This window comes from Salmo trutta, chromosome 27 (assembly GCF_901001165.1).
Source record: "Salmo trutta chromosome 27, fSalTru1.1, whole genome shotgun sequence".
Lineage (NCBI taxonomy): Eukaryota > Metazoa > Chordata > Actinopteri > Salmoniformes > Salmonidae > Salmo > Salmo trutta.
In genome coordinates, this window is record NC_042983.1 from 29,228,841 (window position 1) to 29,252,826 (window position 23,986).

Below are 23,986 nucleotides of genomic sequence, written 5' to 3' on the forward strand. Positions count from 1 at the left end.
GCAACATTTGGTTAAAAATAAGTCCTAGATTATTTACCCATATAGTGCAGCCCTACGTGGCAGTGTGGAAGTTATCTCAATTGAGCAGTGGTGTAAAGTACTTAAGTAGTACTTGAATGTATTTTTACTTAAGTCGTTTTTTTTGGCATCTGTACTTTACTATTTTTTATTTTTGACAACTTTTACTTCACTACATTCCTAAAGAAAATACTGTACTTTTTACATGAATTGGACCATTTTCCCTGACACCTAAAAGTACTCGTTACATTTTGAATGCTTAGCGGGACAGGAAAATGATCCAATTCACGCACTTGTCAAGAGAACATCTCTGGTCATCTACTGCCTCTGATCTTGAGGACTCACTAAACACAAATGCTTCGTTTGTAAATGATGTCTGAGTGTTGGAGTGTGTCCCTGGCTATCCATAAATTTAAAAAACAAGAACATTGTGCCGTCTGGTTTGCTTAATATAAGGAATTTCAAATTATTGATACTTTTACTTTTGATACTTAAGTACATTTTATCAATTACATTTACTTTTGATACTTAAGTTTATTTAAAACTAAATACTTTTAGATATTTACTCAAGTAGTATTTTACTGGGTGACTTTTACTCAAGTAGTATTTTACTGGGTGACTTTTACTTGAGTCATTTTCTATTAACATGTCTTTACTTTTACTCAAGTATGACAATTGGGTATTTTTCCATCACTGCAATTGAGAGCAGGAAATGCAGAAATGATAAAAGTTCTGAAATGTGTTAAGGTTGAAGTTGAATTGAACAGTATAAAACAATCAGAATAGAGAAAGACTCACTTATAATGTATGTGTTGCTACCCTAGGATCTCTCACTACTCATAAAGCAAATGTACAACTTTAATTATTCAAAAACTAAAAATACCGTCATACCGTCCAATTGTTTTGAAAATACCATGATATAATATTTTGGCCATATCACCCAGCCCTACTATCAACGTCATGGTATCCTAAAAGTATTGGAAATAATTGTCCTCCCGAGATGCAGTTTACATAGCACACACTTGGTTTTGCCAATGGCTTTTAAATCTCCCTGTCTAGTTATATCTCCCTATGTCTTTATATACCACTTGATGACAGATTAATTTATGAGTTGGGGAAAAGCCATTCCTATTTGTAGAGACTGAAACCTAAGTGAGAAGGTTTGTGTGTATGCGTAGATTTGGTGGTGTGTGCATGAATGGCTGTGTGTCTGTCTGTGTGCATGTACGAATGTGTTTGTCCATGCTCACGTGTTATTGAGTGTGTTGGTAATACCCAGCATGCTCTCTGTTTTTGATAGAACACACAGGATCTGCAAACTATCCTGAACATTTTGTACATTCTGAATGAGCTGTTAACCGTGGGTAAGTGGTAACCGCTCTGTAATTGGATAATGGGGGTAAACGGTGTTCTGTTTGAGTGTCCTGCTCTCTGATTTGACAAGTGCCAATTGTCTTGGGTGGAAACAGTGCTTTGATTGGGTAGGTTTTGACTGCAGTGCTGAGTTCACGCAGACCATCTGAGAAAATTTAGACTCATTTCAACTTGTGTAGATTGTCAGGTTGTAGAAATTGGGAACCTGTGCACACAAAATCTGAGACTGATCAAGAATCTTTCCAAAAAAATGTTAACAGGATTTTGTTCGTTGTCTTTTCTTCCCCGGTCACACTGCCAGACCAATGGAATCTAGTTGAGATCAGACTAGATTTTCTCACATGGCTTGTGTGAACTCTGCTCAATAACAGCTGAACTGATAGGTTGATTTTGTGGAAACTGATGGGGATCATTTGACTTGTGAAAATTTAAATGGTGATTGATCAATTTGTGGAGGCTGTAGTAATAGGTGTTTGTGTGTGTGTGTGTCTCTCTCTCTGTTCCAGGTGGGGGTCGCAGGATTGGTGTGTTTGTGTCCAAGGGTGGCACAGGCATCTTGCTGCAGCTGGTCATCAGTGCCAGTAAAGTGTCTCCCCCTAGCGAGGAGCTCATGCTGCAGCTCCACTCAGTCCTGGCCAAGGTTGGACCAAAAGGTACCAGGAGCCCCAACATTATCATTCAAACTTCTAACAAACTAAATCCATACCAGTTTTAGCACGTACACCCCTTCACGTCTGTCTTTCTCCAGACAGGAAGTTTGGTGTGAAAGCCCGTCTGAACGGAGCTCTGAACGTCACTGTGAACCTGCTCAAACAAAACCTGCAGAACCACAAGCTGCTGCTGCCCTGTCTGCTGGTTCTACGGGTCTACTCCTCCAACAGTGAGTCTGACCTTACATACTGTAGGAATCATACATCTGACTGACAGTTACTAACCCAACCTGATGTTGCCATAGGAACCATACATCTGACAGTTACTAACCCAGCCTATTGTAGTGTGACTTCAACTACAGCCAACTACTTTCTGGTGGTATTGTTGAGGGCATTGAGGTTTGTCTGCCTTCAGCTGTGAATGCTGTGTCCCTGGGGAAGAATGGAGTGGTGGAGCTCATGTTCAAAATCATTGGACCCTACAGCAAAAAGAACACCAGTCTGCTGAAGTAAGTGGTGTGTGTATGTGTTGAGGATGAGTGGTGTGTGTGCTGCTGTTTTTGACCCTTTTCTCTGGCTGTCTTTTACTCAACAGAGTATCCCTGGACACACTGGGGGCCCTGCTCAAATCCAGTAAGTGTCTCTCTCTCTTCCCCCACTCTCTCGCTCTGCAGTGATTAGGACGATGTCCTGTCATGGTTCTTCAATAACAGTGCTATTGTCAGTGGCTATTATCAACCAGTCTCTCTCTCTCCCTCCCTCTCCCCTTCTCTCCCCCTCCCTCCCCCTCTCTCCTTACATCCTTCCTTCCCTCACTCCCTTCCTCCCTCCCTCTCCATTCCTCAGAGACGAACGCCCAGCGGGCGGTGGTCCATGTGCCTGTCCTGCTGTACATCTATCAGGATTGGCACCGCAACGATACGCGCCACCGCCACATACTCATCCGCAAGGGCATCCTGGGCTGCCTGAAGAACATCACCAACATCAAGCTGGGCCGCAAGGCCTTCATCGACGCTGACGGGATGAGGATCCTCTACAACACCTCCACTGTGAGTAGGGTGACAACATTACCAAAACCTGAGCCGTCTCAGCCACCCTCTATGTTCCTAGCTTTATCCCCAATGCTGTCTTCAACACCCCCACCTTGAGTCTCAGCTTTTACATTACACCAACACGGATGATTATGGTGGTGATGATGGTAAATATTAATGTTGGTGATGTGTTGTTGTTAGGAGTGCCTGCCAGTGAGGACTCTGGACCCTCTGATCAACACCTCCAGCCTCGTCATGAGGAAGTGCTTCCCCAAGAACCGCCTCCCTCTGCCCACCATCAAGAGTGTCTTTCACCACCAGCTGCTTCGTGTACCCGCAGGAGGACCAGTCGCTCAGCTCTACAACCAGCCACTGGGGGGTGAGGCTCACACACACACACACACACACATTCTACACTCACAATACTTGTGAGCCACTTAAATCACCCCACTGGTCATTGCACACAGTTAACTCTCACGCTCCACACGTCCCTTTCAGGAGGACCCATTTACCAGTTCTACACCAAGCCCCCATGGGGTAAGACTTGTCACAATAAATAGCAGCAGCCTAACCACTACTGAGTCACACTCCTCAGTCTGTCACACTGCTAACAGTATAATACACCCTGTCCTACATCAAGGATCTGTAACTCGAGAACTTTCACACTATTTAGTTGTTCATTGACATCACCTCACTCAACAAGCCAATCAAGACACCAGCTCTCTCTCGCGCTCTCTCTCTCTCACTCTCTCATCTCACTCCTGGCTGCTTATTCTCACAGTCACCTTTCTCTAGTGCACAATCCAACCAACCAATCAGGGGTGAGTTTCCAGAAATCATAAATATCATCTTGAGCATTTTTTTATTTTATTTAACCTTTATTTAACTAAGCATTGATCATTGTTCATCCTTTGTTTACTAATGGACTTAAGATTGTCTTTGTTTTTTGGAAACGCTACACCCTGTAACCAGTCAGGTTACGCCTTGGGCTCAATTCAGGAAGTAAACTGTAATGTCTGTTTTAAATCCTGGATTGACTGATTAGAAATGCAACCCTCCCTGTGTGTGCTTGCCAGTGGATGATGTGGTGGACAAGAGCGACAATAATGAGGATGCAGAGGCTGAGAACGACACGGAGAACGAGGTGGAGGAGAAGGACCATCACGCTGGGGTACAGTGACCTTGACCGCAGCCTTTTAATTTAAACCTCGCCTTGTTTGATTGACCGCAGAATGACCACAGGAAAGGTTACACTGCAGTGACCAGACTGACGGACACAATATGCAAACATATATACTGACCACAACCACAGCTGCTCTCTGACCTCTGTCTCGAAGTAAAAACAATCTAATAGAGGGTTTTCTATTGGGATCCTGCTTTTTCAGGTGTTTGATGATGATGTTCTCCCCTCTGCAGAATGATGACATAGAAACGGACATCAACAAACTGAGACCCAAAGAGACCCATAGCAGGCCGTTTGAAGAGCTGAAGATCTATGAGAGATTTTTTATGGAGCTCTCAGAGGATTTCCAGGTAATGCAGTACACCTTTTTGTGTCTTTAGTTTAATAATAGTATTTTGGGGGGTATTTTTATATTTCCGGTATACACTTGTACTAGTGTGTAATGGAAATGTTTCTTGCAACTCCCCCTGAGACACCTGCAGGGAGTGGGGTCACGGCCAGGGACCCCATTGTCCAGCACCCCTGAAGCAATTGGGGTGAAGTGCCTTGCTCAAGGGCGCAGTGACCGATTTTTCACCTTGTAGGCTATGGGAATTGAACCAGTGACCTTTTGGTTCCTGGCCCAACGCCCTAACCTCGAAGCTTCCATTTTCAACATTCCATTTTAAAACTTACAGAAGTGTGTTTTTAACCTGGGGACCAGGTGATCAGAAAGCTGCCTGAAGTCCAATCTCCTTTGTGTCTATGCAGGTGTTTAACGTTGACAACCCAAAGAGAGGTGTGACGGCCACCCCAGCAGCTCCCAAGTCTCAACGCCCAATCATCGTTCCCACCGCCCAGGCCCTGCCACCGAAAACCCCCACTGCTACCCCCCTTCAGGGGGAGTGCCCCCATCCGGCCCCAGTCCCTCCCCTGGACCTTGACACCATCAACATCACAAAGGACCGAGATGGCTGCAGTGATCACACCCACAGCCGAACCCACCCTGGGGCGGGGCTGGAGCAGGAGCTGGTCCAGGGACTGGAGCGGGTGGCCCTGGATGGAACTGGGCCTCAGGGCGGAGGAGGACGGGTCAACAAGCACAATAGACAGCCCCCAATACTGGCTGGGGGTGTGGCTGCCCGACGGGGGGGAGAGGGTGAGGAGATGTTAGCAGAGGAGTGGGCTGAGGAGGAGGAGAGTGGCGAGGGGGTAGTGCTGCAGGCGCCGGACACGGCCTTGCTCCTGCCGCTCCACGACCCTGACCTGTACGTTGAGATGGTGAAGAGCACACGCTCTGTGCCACAGTTTTCCGAGGTGGCCTACCCAGACTACTTTGGCCACGTGGCGCCCACCTTCCGAGAACACATCCTGGAGAGGGTCTACGGCGTGCAGAGGTGAGACCCCTAGACACTGATCTAGGATCTATATGACTGTCTGCCCCTCCCCCCCGTTGTTTTACTGCTGCTGTTGTGTGATGATGTCACTCAGTCCTTTGCCCCCCTTCAGGACTAAGATCTTCCAGGACATTGAGAGGCTGATCCACCCCAACGACATCCTGGATAAAGTGGTCTACGACTTGGACATACAGAGGTGAGCACCATCGTCCGTCCAGGGAACTGTGTGTGTGTGTGTGTGTGTGTGTGTGTGTGTGTGTGTGTGTGTGTGTGTGTGTGTGTGTGTGTGTGTGTCTCACGGTGTGGGCCCTGTGTGTTTCAGTTGTCCAGTGGTTGACGGCGGCGAATCTCTGAAGTTCAACTCTCAGTTTGAGTCTGGCAACCTGAGGAAAGCAGTTCAAGTCAGAAAGTGAGTGTTGTGTCCCATTGTTACTTAAACTGGGATTAAAAAAAAATATTTTTTTCATTAATGTAGACCGTTTAGTCATACCTGTATACGGGTTCAGAATGGCAGATTTGGGCACTAATAAGTTTGAACGTAGTGGCTGTTACGCTAGGGTGGAGCGTTTCCAGAGCTCAGGCTCTGCGCTTCACAGTGCTGTGTGGGTTTTCACTGACAGCCATTCTGAACTTGAGCACCGAGCGCGACAAGATGATCCTCCGATCACTCATGCTAATTGGGCAACTTTTGCACATTTTTTGTTGTCAGAGTGAGGGAAATGCTGTAAATGAAGATGACTATGTATTTTGAAAGATAAGACATTGAGGATTATAATGCATATTGCTTTGATGTCGTACAAGCAGCCAAACACCCATGAGTCCAAATGTGTACTTCTCATTTCCATCTGATAAAACTCATGTCCTATACAGTGTCAGTGTTTATGATCACTGTATTTGATGTACAGTTACAAGACAACATGGCATCATACACTGGGTTGTTCTGAACAGAATGACCCTATCCACCCCTTCCCAGATCCACCTGCTCAAACCCACATCTCCAGCCCGCATCACTTTCCGCCACATGGCCTGAAACTACACCATTTTGCTTCTTTCCCTCGCACACGCACTTTCAACATTTAAATAATAAAGCATTGACTCCTTTCTATTCACACTACGATGATCTGTTTCTCTGAATTACCTTATGAAAGCCTAAAACTGTAATATCGTATTTTGTAACTTAGCTAGTCATGTTGGCAATAGACCCTTTTCCAGTACACGACCCACTGACGTCAGGTACAGATGCCCGCGACTCTTGGAGGCAGTAAAAACCATCGCCAGCTGCGCCCATTCAACATCGCCTAGATGAATGTTTTTATTACTTCTAAACAAAATCACTTTTTGGGGTTCTCATACGCTTACAGTGATGTTTTAATTCTTGCTTGAATAGTCGCTTAGATTATATTTGTTTGTGGTCTTTGCAAAATAACTATTTTAGATGCAGCAGTTGTTAGCTAGAATGCTAACCCTCATTGATATAGGCTGTAGCAAAACCTAGCCAAAGAGCCATTTTACTGGTTGAAGTTTTAAATGTTTTGAAGTATAATGCAGATGATTTGCGATGATGACGCAAACATTATATTAAGCAGGACATTCATACAAGCCTTAAAATCCAATTTATAATTCAACATGTAAATAGAGGCTTTTTTGCTGGCGTTCTATAAGAACTTCCCTTTGTTCTGCCACCAACTTGTGGCAATGTTTGCAAACACAGGAAGGGGTCTATAGAACAAGCTTTCAAATCATGCCCACCTGACCCAGATTTTTAGAGTTTTTTTGGATTGCGTCAACAACAACAACAGTAATTGTGTGACGGCTGGGATGCAGGATTGTGTTCAAAACAACTAGAAGTGTGCTTGCTCGAGTTCCTCAATGGTATATCTAGCAGAGCTATAAATAAATAGTACCGTATAGTTGAAGACTCTTCTTTGAGTCATAAAAGTGCAGAACTGTGTACACGTTGGAGAAGTGTGTTTCCACTTGGAGACACAAGTTAGTCCTCTCACTTAAACCCTTGTTTTGTCTCATGTTGCATCTACCCCACATTATCCAGAAATATTCTTATCATGTTACTGAATGTATCCGGAGTATTTTCAGATTTCGTTATCAACAAATGCGGTAAAGTACAGTAAATGTAAAATGCACATAAAATCAACAATGTAATGTTTGGATTCAGTCTTGTCTCAGGTGAACTGTTGTGTGCTCACCTTTGGTCTAATCATTTTCCCATTGTTTCCAAACTGTTCTCTTTCAATTGCTACCATGGTTATGCATATGCTTCTCATATTTCTTAATTTTGCCATGTCCATATAGGCTAATTCCCACAACTGTAAAGAGTTAAATAAAAATAGTAGTAGTAGTTGTTGTATTCAGTTGTCTTTGCCCACATGTATGGGTCATTTGGTTTGCTTAAAGGTTGAGCTGATGTGATCTGTGTCTGTTCCAGGTTTGAGTACGACCTGGTCCTAAACTCCGACATCAACAGTAACCACTACCACCAGTGGTTCTACTTTGAGGTGAGCGGCATGCGCGTGGGACCCCCTTATCGCTTCAACATCATCAACTGTGAAAAGTCCAACAGCCAGTTCAACTACGGTAAGTGACTGACTGACTCAATGACATGGTCATTTTTGTTGCATTATTTAGCAAATGATGTTTGGCAAAGCTTCTGTGTTTCGATAGAAATGCTAATTCAGTTTTCTGTGTGTATGGAATTAACGTCTCCTTGTCTTCAGGTATGCAGGTTCTGATGTACTCTGTACAGGAGGCCATTATCGGGAGGCCCCGTTGGGTTCGCACCGGAACGGACATCTGTTACTACAAGTAGGTGTGACTGTCCTCCCTCACCCCGCCAGCAGAGGCAGTAATCACACAGCCCACCAGACAAGTAGTGCACCTGTCAGGAGAAATGAGCCCCGTTCCAATACTTTAGAAATGCATCCTTCCGACCTGTACCTTGAAGTAACCCCAGACCTAAATAGGTTAGTGTGGTGAAAGTAATAGGGTTGTAACTTATCCTATCACTTATAAACTCAGCAAAAAAAGAAACAACCCTGTCTTTCAAAGATCATTCGTAAAAATCCAAATAACTTCAAAAGATCTTCATTGTAAAGGGTTTAAACACTGTTTCTCATGCTTATTCAATGAACAATAAACAATTAATGAACATGCACCTGTGGAACGGTCGTTAAGACATTAACAGCTTACAGACAGTAGGCAATTAAGGTCACAGTTATGAAAACTTAGGACACTAAAGAGTCCTTTCTTCAGACTCTGAAAAACACCAAAAGAAAGATGCCCAGGGTCCCTGCTCATCTGCGTAAACGTACCTTAGGCATGCTGCAAGGAGGCATGAGGACTGCAGATGTGGCCAGGGCAATAAATTGCAATGTTCGTACTGTGAGACTCCTAAGACAGCGCTACAGGGAGACAGGACGGACAGCTGATCGTCCTCGCCGTGGCAGACCACGTGTAACAACACCTGCACAGGATCGGTACATCCGAACATCACACCTGCGGGACAGGTACAGGATGGCAACAACAACTTCCTGAGTTACACCAGGAACGCACAATCCATCCATCAGTGCTCAGACTGTCTGCAATAGGCTGAGAGAGGCTGGACTTAGGGCTTGTAGGCCTGTTGTAAGGCAGGTCCTCACCAGACATCACCGGCAACAATGTTGCCTATGGGCACAAACCCACCGTCGCTGGACCAGACTGGACTGGCAAAAAGTGCTCTTCACTGGCGAGTCACAGTTTTGTCTCACCAGGGGTGATGGTCGGATTCGCGTTTATCGTCGAAGGAATGAGCGTTACACTGAGGCCTGTACTCTGGAGTGGGATCGATTTGGAGGTGGAGGGTCTGGGGAGGTGTGTCACATCATCATCGGACTGAGCTTGTTGTCATTGCAGGCAATCTCAATGCTGTGCGTTAAAGGGAAGACATCCTCCACCTTCATGTGATACCCTTCCTGCAGGCTCATCCTGACATGACCCTCCAGCATGATAATGCCACCAGCCATACTGCTCGTTCTGTGCGTGATTTCCTGCAAGACAGGAATGTCAGTGTTCTGCCATGGCCAGCGAAGAGCCCAGATCTCAATCCCATTGAGCACATCTGGGACTTGTTGGATCGGAGGGTGAGGGCTAGGGCCATTCCCCCCCAGAAATGTCCGGGAACTTGCAGGTGCCTTGGTGGAAGAGTAGGGTAACATCTCACAGCAAGAACTGGCAAATCTGGTGCAGTCCATGAGGAGGAGATGCACTGCAGTACTTAATGCAGCTGGTGGCCACACCAGATACTGACTGTTACTTTTGATTTTGACCCCCCCCCTTTGTTCAGGGACACATTATTCCATTTCTGTTAATCACATGTCTGTGGAACTTGTTCAGTTTATGTCTCAGTTGTTGAATCTTATGTTCATACAAATATTTACACATGTTAAGTTTGCTGAAAATAAGCAGTTGACAGTGAGAGGACGTTTCTTTTTTTGCTGAGTTTAGGTCTGTGCTTACCTCAAGGAAGCGAGGAAGGAAGGGTGCATTTTGTAGTTTTAAGTATTTGAACAGGGCCATGAAATAGGTTACTTGTTGGTCACTTCCATAGATACCGGTGTCATGTGAATGTGTTTCTGTATGTTATTATATCAAGCTTTTGTGAACTTCTCAACCTCCTTTTACCCAGAAACCACTTCTCCAGGAGCTCGATAGCAGCAGGCGGTCAGAAGGGGAAGTCCTACTACACCATGACCTTCAGCATGACCTTCAACCACAAGGACGATGTCTGCTACTTCGCTTATCACTACCCTTACACCTACTCTACTCTAAAGGTACTGTATACCACTACCCTTACACCTACTCTACTCTAAAGGTACTGTATACCCCTACACTTACTCTAAAGGTACTGTATACCCCTACACTTACTCTACTCTAAGGTTTTGCAACCTTTAGCTACAATAACTGCAACAAATGCTTCCTATAGTTGTTGATCACTCTCTCATCACCGTGGAGGACTTTTGGCCCACTCTTCCATGCAGAACTTCTGTAACTCCACTCCATTTGTGGATTTCAAGCATAAACTGCTCATTTCAGGTCCTGCCACATCTCAATCGGTTTTAGGTATGGACTTTGACTAGGCCATTTCCAAAACTTTACATTTGTTGCTTTTCAGCCATTCTGATGTAGACTTGCTTTGGATCATTGTCTTGCTGCATGACCCAGCTGCCCTTCAGCTTCAGCTCACCAATGGATGGCCTGTAGAATTTAAGACTGAATCTCTACGTTACACTGTTGATTTCATGTCAATTTTACATTTACGGTACTTTAACGCATTTGTTGATAACGAAATCTGAAAATTCTCTGGATACATTCAGTAACATAAGAATATTTCTGGATAATGTGGGGTAGGTGCAACATGAGACAAAACAATGACAAGGGTTTGAGTGAGAGGACTAACTGGTGTCTCTAATTGGACACACACCTCTCCAAAGTGTATACAGTTCCTAAGTCATTTCAATGCACTTTTATGATTCAAAGAAGAGTCTTCAACTATAAGGTGCTATTTTGAACTCTCCTAGCTGTGCTGTTGAGGAACTAGAGCAAGTACACTTGCAGTTGTTTTGTTTGGAACAGAACCCTGCATCCCCGCCATCATACTATTACTGTTGTTGTTTACGCAATCCAAAACCAGCCAATTATAAATCAAACTTTCGGTTACTGACCAACACTCCTAACCGCTAGGCTACATGCCGCCCAGCGTAGCACTACCCCTACTGTACTCTAAAGGTATAAAAGCTAAATCAACTCTGGAAAAAACTCAAGTTGTTTCACTGTTTTGACGTTTGCGCAACACTAGCACAACAGAGCTCCACCGGTGTGTAAAGCCTCCTTATGTGCCTGTGTTCCTGCCCAGATGCACCTGCAGAAGCTGGAGGCGCTGAGGACCCCTCAGACCTACCTGCGCGAAGACGTCCTGTGTGAGACTCTGGGGGGCAATAGCTGCCCCCTCCTCACCATCACCGCCATGCCCGAGTCCACCAGCAACGACCAGATCTTCCAGTTCAGTGAGTACTGACTGACTACTGGGGTAGGAACACTGACCTGAACTGAGTTAAAGATATCACTGTCTGTCACATTACCGTCTCCTCCTTCTCTGGGGGGGGGGGGTGCTGCTGACTGTATTTCTATTTACTGTGTGATGTGTGTGTCCAGGGAACCGTCCGCTGGTGTTCCTGTCATCGCGGGTGCACCCAGGGGAGACCAATGCCAGCTGGGTGATGAAGGGCACCCTGGAGTTCCTGATGGGGAGCAGCCCCCTGGCACACAGTCTCAGGGAGGCATACATCTTCAAGATAGTCCCCATGCTCAACCCTGACGGAGTGGTCAACGGCAAGTAAGTGTACACACACACACACACACACACACAATGCTCGTATGAACATACGCGCACACGAACACACAGACACACACAACCAATGCTATATAGCAGACACGTGCACACACAAACTCAAGTTGATTAACTTCTCTTTTTCTCATTCCATTTCTCCCGCCGCTCCCTCCAGTCACCGTTGTTCTCTGAGCGGGGAGGATCTGAACCGACAATGGCAGAACCCCAGTCCTGAGCTGCATCCTACCATCTATCACACTAAGAGCCTGCTGCAGTACCTCGCTGCCATCCAGAGGGCGCCACTGGTGAGCCCCATGGTTACATACTGTACCCGCCATATGTGCCATAGCCCGACTCCCTTACAGCGCTGGTCGCACGTGGCTAACTCTGTCACGCAAACCCTTTCCCTAGCCATTATCTTAACCTTTTGTCTTTCCCTGACAGTCGTGACGGGAAGGCCAGGTTGATGAAGTTTGATTGTCTTCATACATTCACAATCTCTGTCCCTGTGTGTCTGAGTCCTCTCCTTCCCTGTGTGTCTGAGCCCTCTCCTTCCCTGTGTGTCTGAGCCCTCTCCTTCCCTGTGTGTCTGAGCCCTCTCCTTCCCTGTGTGTCTGAGCCCTCTCCTTCCCTGTGTGTCTGAGCCCTCTCCTTCCCTGTGTGTCTGAGTCCTCTCCTTCCCTGTGTGTCTGAGCCCTCTCCTTCCCTGTGTGTCTGAGCCCTCTCCTTCCCTGTGTGTCTGAGCCCTCTCCTTCCCTGTGTGTCTGAGCCCTCTCCTTCCCTGTGTGTCTGAGCCCTCTCCTTCCCTGTGTGTCTGAGCCCTCTCCTTCCCTGTGTGTCTGAGCCCTCTCCTTCCCTGTGTGTCTGAGCCCTCTCCTTCCCTGTGTGTCTGAGCCCTCTCCTTCCCTGTGTGTCTGAGCCCTCTCCTTCCCTGTGTGTCTGAGCCCTCTCCTTCCCTGTGTGTCTGAGCCCTCTCCTTCCCTGTGTGTCTGAGCCCTCTCCTTCCCTCTTCTATGTAGGTGTTCTGTGACTACCACGGTCACTCCCGGAAGAAGAATGTGTTTATGTATGGTTGCAGTTTGAAGGAGACCGTATGGGAGACCAACATCAGCGCTACATCCTGTGAGCTACATGAAGACCTTGGTTATAGGGTGAGAACACACACACACACCTACACACACACACCTAGGGCTGTGACGGTCATTGAATTTTGGATGACAGTAATTGGCCGGCCAAATGACTGCGGTCTCCATAATTACCGTTTGAATAGCAAAACAACGTCTATTTCTTTTGGGGGGGGGGGGGGGGGGGGGGGGCATTTTCTCCGGTCCTGACTGCATGTGCTGCCATAGAAATAGAATGAATAGAACGGGCGTCCCCATTCAAGTGAATGATGGCATAATGGGTGGGACTGGCGGCCATTGCAAGTGTACATAGGAGCAAAGCAGGGAGCGTACCCATCAATATGTGCTGTGATTTGTCGATTCAACTGACATTACAAAAAATACATTCCATTGCATGAGCCACATCAGTTAACATCATTTGAATGAACATTCTACATTACCATGGAAATTATTGCATCACAATACCAGGCAGCCATTGCGAGTGTACCTATGAGTTTATCAGTCAAATTTTCAGGGTTAGAGGTTCCAAGCCCGTTCTATTCATTCTATTTCTATGCTTTGCTACAACACCCTGCTTGTTTCAGAAAGGACCAACAAAGTTTCATCACCTTGTTAAGTCCATGTCACTACAGAAACGGAGTCAACCGCACAAATGCTCGGTAATCGTGCCAGCCCTACACACACACTATCTTCCCTTATGTTCGTTAATGTATTAAGGCTCTGGCTCAGAAACATATTACTTGCATTTAGCCAATGAAACCCTGATGATAAATCAGAACAGATTACCATCAGTACAGCTGTGATCCCTCTTATAGGAATCTCTGGATATGCTTTCCACATTTTTCATGGTACTTTCATGGCTGTTCAATTTTGCTCAGGTCAACTCAGCAACAATATCTCTCAAATAATTTGCATACAGGGCGGGACCAGGCCACCTGGAAACAATGAGGACACAGTGGATAGTTACACACACACACACACACACACACCGACTGTTTCTCTTTTAGATCCTCTCACGTACATCCATCCGCAGGCATGCCCTCATTGTGTATTGTCTCTAGGTGTTGCGCTCAAACTCTTCCCCCGTACTCCGTCCCTCAGACTCTGCCTAAGATCCTGTCCCAGATGGCACCGGCCTTCAGCATGGCCAGCTGTAGCTTTGTGGTGGAGCGCTCCAAGGAGGCCACGGCCCGCGTGGTGGTGTGGAGGGAGATCGGAGTCCAGCGCAGCTACACAATGGAAAGCACACTCTGCGGCTGTGACCAGGGCAAATACAAGGTGGGGTGGGGGGGGTGTGGACTAACAACCAGCAGGGGGAGCTATAGTCCTGTAAATCATGCTGTTAGTGACTAAAAGCAGCATCATCAGGCTTATTATGTCATATCCACTAAACACAGGACAGAACTGTGTGTGTGTGGTTTTACTGTCCCTGTGGGGACCAGAAGTCCTCACAAGGCTTGTAAAACATGCGCCTGTCCCCACAATGAAAAAGGCAATTTTAGGGTTGGGGTTACAATTAGGGTTAGGGAAAATTGTTTGGCCCCCACTAGGAAGGTAGAAAAAACGTGTGTGAGTTGAGTGAGCTGATGTTCTGCCTGTCTGTCAGTGAGTGTAGAAACCTCTGGCAGCTCCTAGCCCTCTCTCAGCACTGGAGTTGCCAATGTCAACATCTGCAGAGCCCAGGGGCAGGCTCGGGTTGCCAGTTTGGTATGGTCCCTTTTTCTCATCCTTCCTGATTGGGTTATGTATTTATGGGGAAAGTGTTTGGACAGATGTGCAGGAAGCCCATTTTGTTGACGTTCTATTTGTCATGCTCCCGCCATATATTTTTTACCTTTATTTAACTAGGCAAGTCAGTTAAGAACAAATTGTTATTTTCAATGACGGCCTAGGAACAGTGGTTTAACTGCCTTATTCAGGGGCAGAACGGCAGATTTTTACCTTGTCAGCTCGGGGATTCGATCTTGAAACATTTTTACATTTTAGTCATTTAGCAGACGCTCTTATCCAGAGCGACTTACAGTAGTGAATGCATACATTTCAATTAATTTCATACATTTTGTTTATTATTTTTTTTCTTCTCCGTACTGCCACCCCGTGGGAATTGAACCCACAACCCTGGCGTTGCAAACACCATGCTCTACTAACTGAGCCACAGGGAAGCTTCCGGTTACTAGTCCAACGCTCTAACCACTAGGCTACCTGCCTCTTCTCTGAATCACAACGCTCCACAACACAACCATTTTACTGGAAGCCCACTGGAGATTGCACATGGGACAGACGTGTGTGTGTGTGTGTGTGTGTGTGTGTGTGTGTGTGTGTGAGATATGTTTTTAAGTGTAAATAATACAGCGCTGACTTCATTTAGAGGACTGGTCGATTGTTTGGTCGATAGGCTGTTGGTCGACCGAGATTTCTTAAGTCAAGCAGTAGCAAAAAATAATCATTGGTGTACAAGACACCTGTCTGATTTGGCGCCTGTCTGAGTGGACTGATCCATTGTGGAGGCCGTGGGGGTGGCACAGTCCATCACTCTAAGACGTGCTACTGAAATTGTATATGGTTATATTACGTAAGAACAATGGTGCAACACTAATAAAAAATATTATTTTATTACAGATGCGCTTTCTCCCGCGTTGGATAGTGGTCGCTGTCCATGGTTCTGAAACACATCAGTGCGCTGTTGAATTGGCACCTTTTCCTAGACCATGTTGCTATGTGCATAATGGCAAGGTTAACCAGCGTATTGGTGTTGAGAACAATGCAGCGGAGGCAGCAGCAGAGTTAGAAAACAGCCCTTGCCTTAATTGTCTAAGAAAAGTGAGGAGAGAAGAAACCCCAACTTTATTAGATCTATAATCAATAGCCTAACTGTTAAATGTGTCTGGCTTTATAAATCATCCCTACTGTATATATGTAGCTACAGAAATAAGACAGATCCTGTCTGAGTGTTTGTTTAATAGTGTACTGATTCCGTGAGCACCAAGCCTCACGCAACAACATGGCAGATAATCTTTGCTATTCTGTAATAAATGCTTTTTTTCGTTAGAACAGCCTGATATTATTAAATCAATTATAAATACTATTAAAAATAATAACCCTCCATTTTCTTGATCTTATTGTTATGATCATCATTATAATAACTCATGTCATTATCATTAGTAGGATTGGCATAGCAGCCTTGTATAACCACCATGGAGCTGTAGGCCTCAGAGCGCTTCCTGTTAGGCTTACTACCGTAACTTACTGAGGCCTATATTTCAATACTATTTTTATAGGCTACAGTACTGTATCTATCAATCAATCATTCATTTGTTCATGTCATCTCACAGCATACGAGTCATTCATGATTTGAAATGCAATCAAGCGTTTTAGTTTTTAAATAAAATAATAAAGCGACTATTGAATAATTAGCGTAAACCAACTGTTCCATTTCGGAAATTGCATTCATGAATGAATGTGACAGTTTTTACTCTTTGCTGTAGTAAAGGCTTCACCAAAAAAGTGCTTATACTTGATTTTGTGTTTACATTGTTCCAAACGGTCAGAAAAATGATATTGTAATCTAACAGCACCTGTTTGACACATAATATGCAGGCAGAGCTTGTTCATTACCTTCTTTTTCTTCATCTCCAGTATTTTCCACAAATAGTCACATTTATAGCACACATCTGACTGGGGTGACAGAGACAATTGGGTGCTAATCACACAGTCACTCGCTGTCATTTTGATTTTTACACAGCGCAGCAAGTCTTAGCCTGGCCCAGCACAATCAAATCAATTGCAGTCGGACTCCATTTAGTAATTTGTGTCTTAATTATTTAATCAAAGAGTGCGCTGAAAGCATCTGACAAGTTCAGTGCATATATTTGATTTGATTTAAAACACATACAGTGGGGGAAAAAAGTATTTGATCCCCTGCTGATTTTGTACGTTTGCCCACTTACAAAGAAATTATCAGTCTATAATTTTAATAGAAGGTTTATTTGAACAGTGAGAGACAGAATAACAACAAAAAAATCCAGAAAAACGCATGTCAAAAATGTTATAAAATGATTAGCATTTTAATGAAGGAAATAAGTATTTGACCCCTCTGCAAAACATGACTTAGTACTTGGTGGCAAAACCCTTGTTGGCAATCACAGAGGTCAGACGTTTCTTGTAGTTGGCCACCAGGTTTGCACACATCTCACTCCTCTTTGCAGATCTTCTCCAAGTCATTAAGGTTTCGAGGCTGACGTTTGGCAACTCGAACCTTCAGCTCCCTCCACAGATTTTCTATGGAATTAAGGTCTGGAGACTGGCTAGGCCACTCCAGGACCTTAATGTGTTTCTTTTTGAGCCACTCCTTTGTTGCCTTGGCCGTGTGTTTTGCGTCATTGTCATGCTGGAATACCCATCCACGACCCATTTTCAATGCCCTGGCTGAGGGAAGGAGGTTCTCACCCAAGATTTGACGGTACATGGCCCCGTCCATCGTCCCTTTGATGCGGTGAAATTGTCCTGTCCCCTTAGCAGAAAAACACCCCCAAAGCATAATGTTTCCACCTCCATGTTTAACGGTGTAGATGGTGTTCTTGGAATCATAGGCAGCATTCCTCCTCCTCCAAACACGGCGAGTTGAGTTGATGTCAAAGAGCTCCATTTTGGTCTCATCTGACCACAACACTTTCACCAGTTGTCCTCTGAGTCATTCAGATGTTCATTGGCAAACTTCAGACGGGCATGTATATGTATTCTTGAGCGGGGGGACCTTGCGGGCGCAGCAGCATTTCAGTTCTTCACGGCGTAGTGTATTACCAGTTGTTTTCTTGGTGACTATGGTCCCAGCTGCCTTGAGATCATTGACAAGATCCTCCCATGTAGTTCTGGGCTGATTCCTCACCGTTCTCATGATCATTGCAACTCCATGAGGTGAGATTTTGCATGGACCCCAGGCCGAGGGATATTGACAGTTCTTTTGTGTTTCTTCCATTTGCGAATAATCGCACCAAATGTTGTCACCTTCTCACCAAGCTGCTTGGCGATGGTCTTGTAGCCCATTCCAGCCTTGTGTAGGTCTACAATCTTGTCCCTGACATCCTTGGAGAGCTATTTGGTCTTGGCCATGGTGGAGAGTTTGGAATCTGATTGATTGATTGTTTCTGTGGACAGGTGTCTTTTTTACAGGTAACAAGCTGCGGTTAGGAGCACTCCCTTTAAGAGTGTGCTCCTAATCTCAGCTCGTTACCTGTATAAAAGACACCTGGGAGCCAGAAATCTTTCTGATTGAGAGGGGTCAAATAGTTATTTCCCTCATTTAAAATGCAAATCAATTTATAACATTTCTGACATGCGTTTTTCTGGATATTTTTGTTGTTATTCTGTCTCTCACTGTTCACATAAACCTACCATTAAAATTATAGACTGATCCTTTCTTTATCAGTGGGCAAACGTACAAAATCAGCAAGGGATCAAATACTTTTTTCCCCCACTGTAGGATGTGTCTATATATGGAAAGATATACATTTTAAAATGGAAGAACAGACTCTCGGTCAACCAATAGTTTCTTTTGTTGTTGTCAGGGACAGCCCTAAAATAATACGTGTGTGCACTGTGCGTGCATGCTTGTGTGTGTGTTTATATAATGTTTGTACAGTAAGTGATTGTGTGTGTCCAGGGTCTTCAGATAGGCACCAGAGAGCTAGAGGAGATGGGAGCCCAGTTCTGTGTGGCTCTGCTAAGACTGAAGAGACTAACTTCCCCCCTGAAGCTGAGGAACCACGCACACCTGCTGGACATCGAGAGTGACCTTATGGAGACACACTGCAAAGTCTCCAGGTCAGACACACACCCCCTCACCAGGTCACTCACTCACACGCACACTTACAGACACGCTCACACACACAATCCCACTTACCAACAATAAACCATACATGGTACACTAGTTTGAGAGTTGCAGCATGGCCAACACTCAGGACAGTAGTGTAGCTGCACCGTCCGCTGTCATCCTCGGAATCCTCATGACATGTAAATGTGGCTCCTTACAAATCTCTTCTTGCATTTATTGATTTATCCATGTATAATTAATGTATTTACAGTGCATTCGGAAAGTGTTTACACCCCTTGACTTTTTCCACATTTTGTTATGTTACAGCCTTATTATAACATTTATTAAATGGTTGTTTTCCCCTCATCAATCTACACAAAATACCCAATAATGACAAAGCAAAAACATGTTTGTAAATGTATTAAAAAAAAAAAAACTGAAAACCACATTTACATAAGTATTCAGACCCTTTACTCAGTACTTTGTTGAAGCACCTTTGGCAGCGATTACAGCCTTGAGTCTTCTTGAGTAGGACGTTGCAAGCTTGGCACCCCTGTATTTGTGGACTTTCCCCCATTCTTCTCTGCAGATCCTCTCAAGCTCTGTCAGGTTGAATTGGGAGCGTCGCTGCATAGCTATTTCCAGGTCTCTCCAGAGATATTTGATCGGGTTCAAGTCCGGGCTCTGGCTAGGCCACTGAAGGACATTCAGAGGCTTGTCCCGAAGCCACTCCTGCGTTGTCTTGGCTGTGTGCTTAGGGTCGTTGTACTGTTGGGCGGTGAACCTTCGCCTCAGTCTGAGGTCCTGAGCGCTCTGGAGCAGGTTTTCATCAAGGATCTCTCTGTACTTTGCCTATTTCATCTTTCCCTCGTTCCTGACTAGTCTCCTTGTCACTGAAATACATCCCCACAGCATGATGCTGCCACCACCATGCTTCACCGTAGGGATCTTGCCAGGTTTCCTCCAGATGTGACGCTTGGCATTCAGGCCAAAGAATCTTGTTTCTCATGGTCTGAGAGTCCTTTCGGTTCTCATTGGCAAACTCAAAGCGGGCTGTCATGCCTTTTACTGAGGAGTGGCTTCCGTCTGTTCACTCTACCATAAAGATCTGATTGGTGGAGTGCTGCAGAGATGGTTGTCCTTCTGGAAGATTGTCGCATCCCCACGGAGGAACTCTGGAGCTCTGTCAGAGTGACCATCGGGTTCTTGGTCACCTCCTTGACCAAGGCCTTGTTCCCCTTATTGCTCAGTTTGGCCAGTCGGCCAGCTCTAGGAAGAGTCTTGGTGGTTCCAAACTTCTTCCATTTAAGATTGATGGAGGCCACTGTGTTCTTGGGGACCTTCAATGCTGCAGAAATGTTTTGGTACACTTCCCTAGATATGTGCCTCGACACAATCCTCTTTCGGAGCTCTACGGACAATTCCTTCGACCTCATGGCTTGGTTTTTGCTCTGACATAAGCTGTCAACTGTGGGACCTTATATAGACAGGTTTGTGCCTTTCCAAATCTTGTCCAATCAATTGAATTTACCACAGGTGGACTCCAATCAAGTTGTAGAAACATCTCAAGGATGATCAATGGAAACAGGATGCACCTGAGCTCAATTTCAAGTCTCATAGCAAAGGGTCTGAATACTTATGTAAATAAGTTTAAACATTTTTTTATATACATTTCCAAAATAAACTGTTTTCGCTTTGTCATTATGGGGTATTGTGTGTAGATAAAAACACTCCAGTGTTTTTCTTGCTATACTTTATTTACTTTGCCACCATGGCATTTTTTTGCCTTTACCTCCCTTATCTCACATCATTTGCTCACATTGTATATAGTCTTATTTTTTTTTATTTTTATTTTTCTACTGTAATATTGACTGTATGTTGTTTACTCCATGTGTAACTCTGTGTTGTTGTATGTTGTCGAACTGCTTTGCTTTATCTTGGCCAGGTCGCAATTGTAAATGAGAACTTGTTCTCAACTTGCCTACCTGGTTAAATAAAGGTGAAATAAATAAAAAATAAAAAAAGATTGATGAGGGAAAAAATGACTTAATCCATTTTAAAATAAGGCTGTAATGTAACAATGTGGAATACTTTCCGAATGCACTGTATTCATTGACTCCCATCAAGTAGCCAGGTTAGAGACCTCAGGGCTTGGCTATAGGCTCATCACAGCTTTATGCTTTTTCTCATTGAATATTTAATCATCAGACCAATGATATCATAACAATAGGATTGGAATTTAGTGCATGTGTTTCTGTGCGCATGTGTTTCTGTGTTTCTGTGAAAGGCCCCTTGCATAGGCTTCACATTTTTCTGCCATAAAATGTCATCTAAAAAGTAATGACATTAGTTTTTTCCCCTACAATCTACACATTTTCAAAGTGAAAGAAAAATGATAAAACATTTTCCGAATGACTAAAAACACAAAATGAGAACTTATTGATTGCGTATGACTTCACACCCCAGAGTTAATACATTGGTAGAAGCACCTTTTGCCATTACAGCTGTGAATACTTTTCAATAATATTCTACCAACTCTCAGGGACATTGTTTTTGTCAACATTGCTAGGTTGTGGACAAAAAATCTAATGTATTCCCTTTTTAGATTTAATTTTAAGGCAACAAAATTAGAAGCCTATGCAAGGGCTGTGTAGATGTTCACTAGGCCCTGTATGTGTACAGTGCAAGTGTGTGTGTGTGTGGCCTTTGTGTGCATGCACGTGTGTGTGTGTGTGTGGCCGGTCCGGTGTAAGTGCGGCCCTTGCAGTCTTTCTCTAATGGACTGTAATGGCTCAAGCTCTCTCACTCTGGGATCTTAATACTCCTCTCCAGACAGCACTCTGTCCATCCCATTACAACCCGTCACACCCTCCTCCTAATCCACTTTACCTTTTTCTGGGGCGGAGAGAGGGTTGGGGTGGGGGGCAGGGGTCAATGCCTGACCCCCCCATCCACTGTCTCCACAGGATCCTCTTTCAAAGACCTCACACCATTAAAAACCGTAAAAACCACTAAACATCTGAGACATTTATCCATTAAACCACTAAACCAATGCAGAAGAGATGTCTCTATCAAAAACGTAGCACAACTACTGATTGATCCGATTTTTGTCGTTGGGTTAGTATTATTTTACCTGCCTGAACACTAGTTTTATCTTCTGAATTTCTTTCTGAAATCGTATAAATCATTATACCTAATTTCTGTCCAGACCCGTGGTCAAATATTTGTTGTTTTCTTTCAAATACTTTGTGTGTTTTAATAATTTGGTGGGTGTTTTATGTTAGTCCAATTTCACATATTGAGCCTGCCTAGAATGATGGGCTGTCTGTGTGTTGTGTTGTCAAGCAGCAACCCGAGTACGTACTTGTTGGAGGATGAAGAGGCATCCTTCATGGAGGAGGTGGACTACAGTGCCGAGAGTGGCGACGAACCCGACAACGACCCCAACACCGCCGAACCCCACGACAATCACCTCTCCGACTCCGAGTCCAACAGACTCACTCACCTAGCTCAAACCCCCTGATCACGACCCAACCCCAACCAGATATCCCTATTTTGCTCTGAAGTTACTTACTCCTCTCCCTCTGGCCTTGGTGCGTCATGGATACCACATCCATGCGATATCTGCCTTGCATATCTCATGCAGATTTAGAGCGTTATAGAATGAATAGACACATTAGACAAATAACACAAGTTAACAAAGGTTTTGTTGCAATGTCGCCATTTGTCATGAAAAGTGTTACACAAAGAGGATTACTAAATCTCTATTTACGTATGTCTATAGGTAATTCTATGGTTAGACACAAGTTGAGATGGAATGTACACCTTGGTCGTATTTGCATAAATAGTACAGTATGTCTCAATGACCTACTAATAACAGTAGCGCACAATTGGCATACCAGAAAGGTAGCAAGCAAAGTAGAACCATTTGCACATGTAACACATCAACATGCATACCGTACGCATGAACACAGAGGTACAGGGCAGAAGAAAAGGCACTTTTACAATCCTCACCTCACAGTAAAAGGTCAAAAGCTCAGGACAAAACTGACATTGATGTTGTGGATCTGTTTTGTGCTACTGAGAAGTACATGTATTTCTCTAGTCTGCCTGTAAGCTTGGTTGGTTGTCGTACAATGCAATGGTACTGAGTTTTAGAAAGGATGGTGCTATTTGGGAGTAGTTTAGAGACATTTTTTATATATCTTTTTTTTTTACTTGTATTTTTTCTAGATGTAAGTAGGTATTAAGTTTTGGTTGTGTTTGTACAGTCGGTGCATGGCTATTTTAATGTTCTTTTTCTTATTTATTATGTTTTTTATTTTATTTGTGAGACGCACCCTACCCTGTGTGTGTGTGTGTGTGTGTGTGTGTAGTAGATGGAAATGCTAGACCACCATAGAACTGGGCAGCCATACGCTCTGTGATTGTGGGAGTAAAAAAAGAAAACTGACTAAACCTTTTTAATTTGATTGTAACACAAATAAGTTAAAGCTTGCAATGAAATCATGGGAAATAAATGTGAAAATATCTGGATCATTTTGCGGTGTATTATTATCCATTTAATCATGTGAATGTTGAGCCCGTGTGTGGGTATTTTGTTTTTGAAGGATGTGTTTTGTGTGTGGGGTGTTTTAATTAGAGGTGTTTGTTGATTCTGTTTGAGTGCAAGTGATGTGTGTGCCCACCGCTAATGCCCCTCTGGCTGTATATGCATATCTGAGGTCAGACCATAGATACAGAAAGTGGACTCCTCTTTATTTCTGTGCCATTATAGCGTCTGTGATAGCAAGGGCAGCGCCATTGAGGCTACAACCCATAGGAATCCCCACCCAGTTGACTACTTTAAAATGGCAGAAGCATGGTGGAGGCCCTCTATGGCGCTGCCCGTGCTAAAAAGTCATTTTGGCCACTAGAGCCCTCTCATTCTCTGTGTTAGACAAAGCTTCATGGAGAAGGTCAAAGTTCATCAGGGGAAACATGGAGAGAGGGTGGTGTCTCCAAACCAACGACCCACAGGCACCATGACATTGGAAAGA

General features: G+C 44.5%; 1 protein-coding gene across 5 annotated transcripts in view; it reads left to right on the forward strand.

The window, feature by feature from the left end:
• Positions 1-22,621, forward strand: part of agtpbp1 (ATP/GTP binding carboxypeptidase 1) — a 37,336-nt gene extending 14,715 nt beyond the window's left edge. For 3 of the 5 annotated variants that reach the window (XM_029717681.1, XM_029717682.1, XM_029717685.1), the window contains 23 exons: positions 1,319-1,382; positions 1,899-2,045; positions 2,141-2,272; positions 2,458-2,551; positions 2,638-2,675; positions 2,889-3,091; positions 3,275-3,452; positions 3,572-3,610; positions 4,150-4,244; positions 4,490-4,606; positions 5,007-5,632; positions 5,745-5,828; positions 5,955-6,041; positions 8,076-8,224; positions 8,365-8,452; positions 10,314-10,458; positions 11,541-11,691; positions 11,840-12,020; positions 12,190-12,319; positions 13,034-13,165; positions 14,240-14,416; positions 18,798-18,958; positions 22,296-22,621. In XM_029717681.1, coding sequence (XP_029573541.1) covers positions 1,319-1,382; positions 1,899-2,045; positions 2,141-2,272; positions 2,458-2,551; positions 2,638-2,675; positions 2,889-3,091; positions 3,275-3,452; positions 3,572-3,610; positions 4,150-4,244; positions 4,490-4,606; positions 5,007-5,632; positions 5,745-5,828; positions 5,955-6,041; positions 8,076-8,224; positions 8,365-8,452; positions 10,314-10,458; positions 11,541-11,691; positions 11,840-12,020; positions 12,190-12,319; positions 13,034-13,165; positions 14,240-14,416; positions 18,798-18,958; positions 22,296-22,470 — 3,393 coding nt within the window. In that variant the 3' untranslated portion in view covers positions 22,471-22,621. The remainder of the gene's footprint in view (positions 1-1,318; positions 1,383-1,898; positions 2,046-2,140; positions 2,273-2,457; positions 2,552-2,637; positions 2,676-2,888; positions 3,092-3,274; positions 3,453-3,571; positions 3,611-4,149; positions 4,245-4,489; positions 4,607-5,006; positions 5,633-5,744; positions 5,829-5,954; positions 6,042-8,075; positions 8,225-8,364; positions 8,453-10,313; positions 10,459-11,540; positions 11,692-11,839; positions 12,021-12,189; positions 12,320-13,033; positions 13,166-14,239; positions 14,417-18,797; positions 18,959-22,295) is intronic. The other 2 variants (XM_029717683.1, XM_029717684.1) reach the window with 1 other exon arrangement.
• Positions 22,622-23,986: the final 1,365 nt, after the last annotated feature.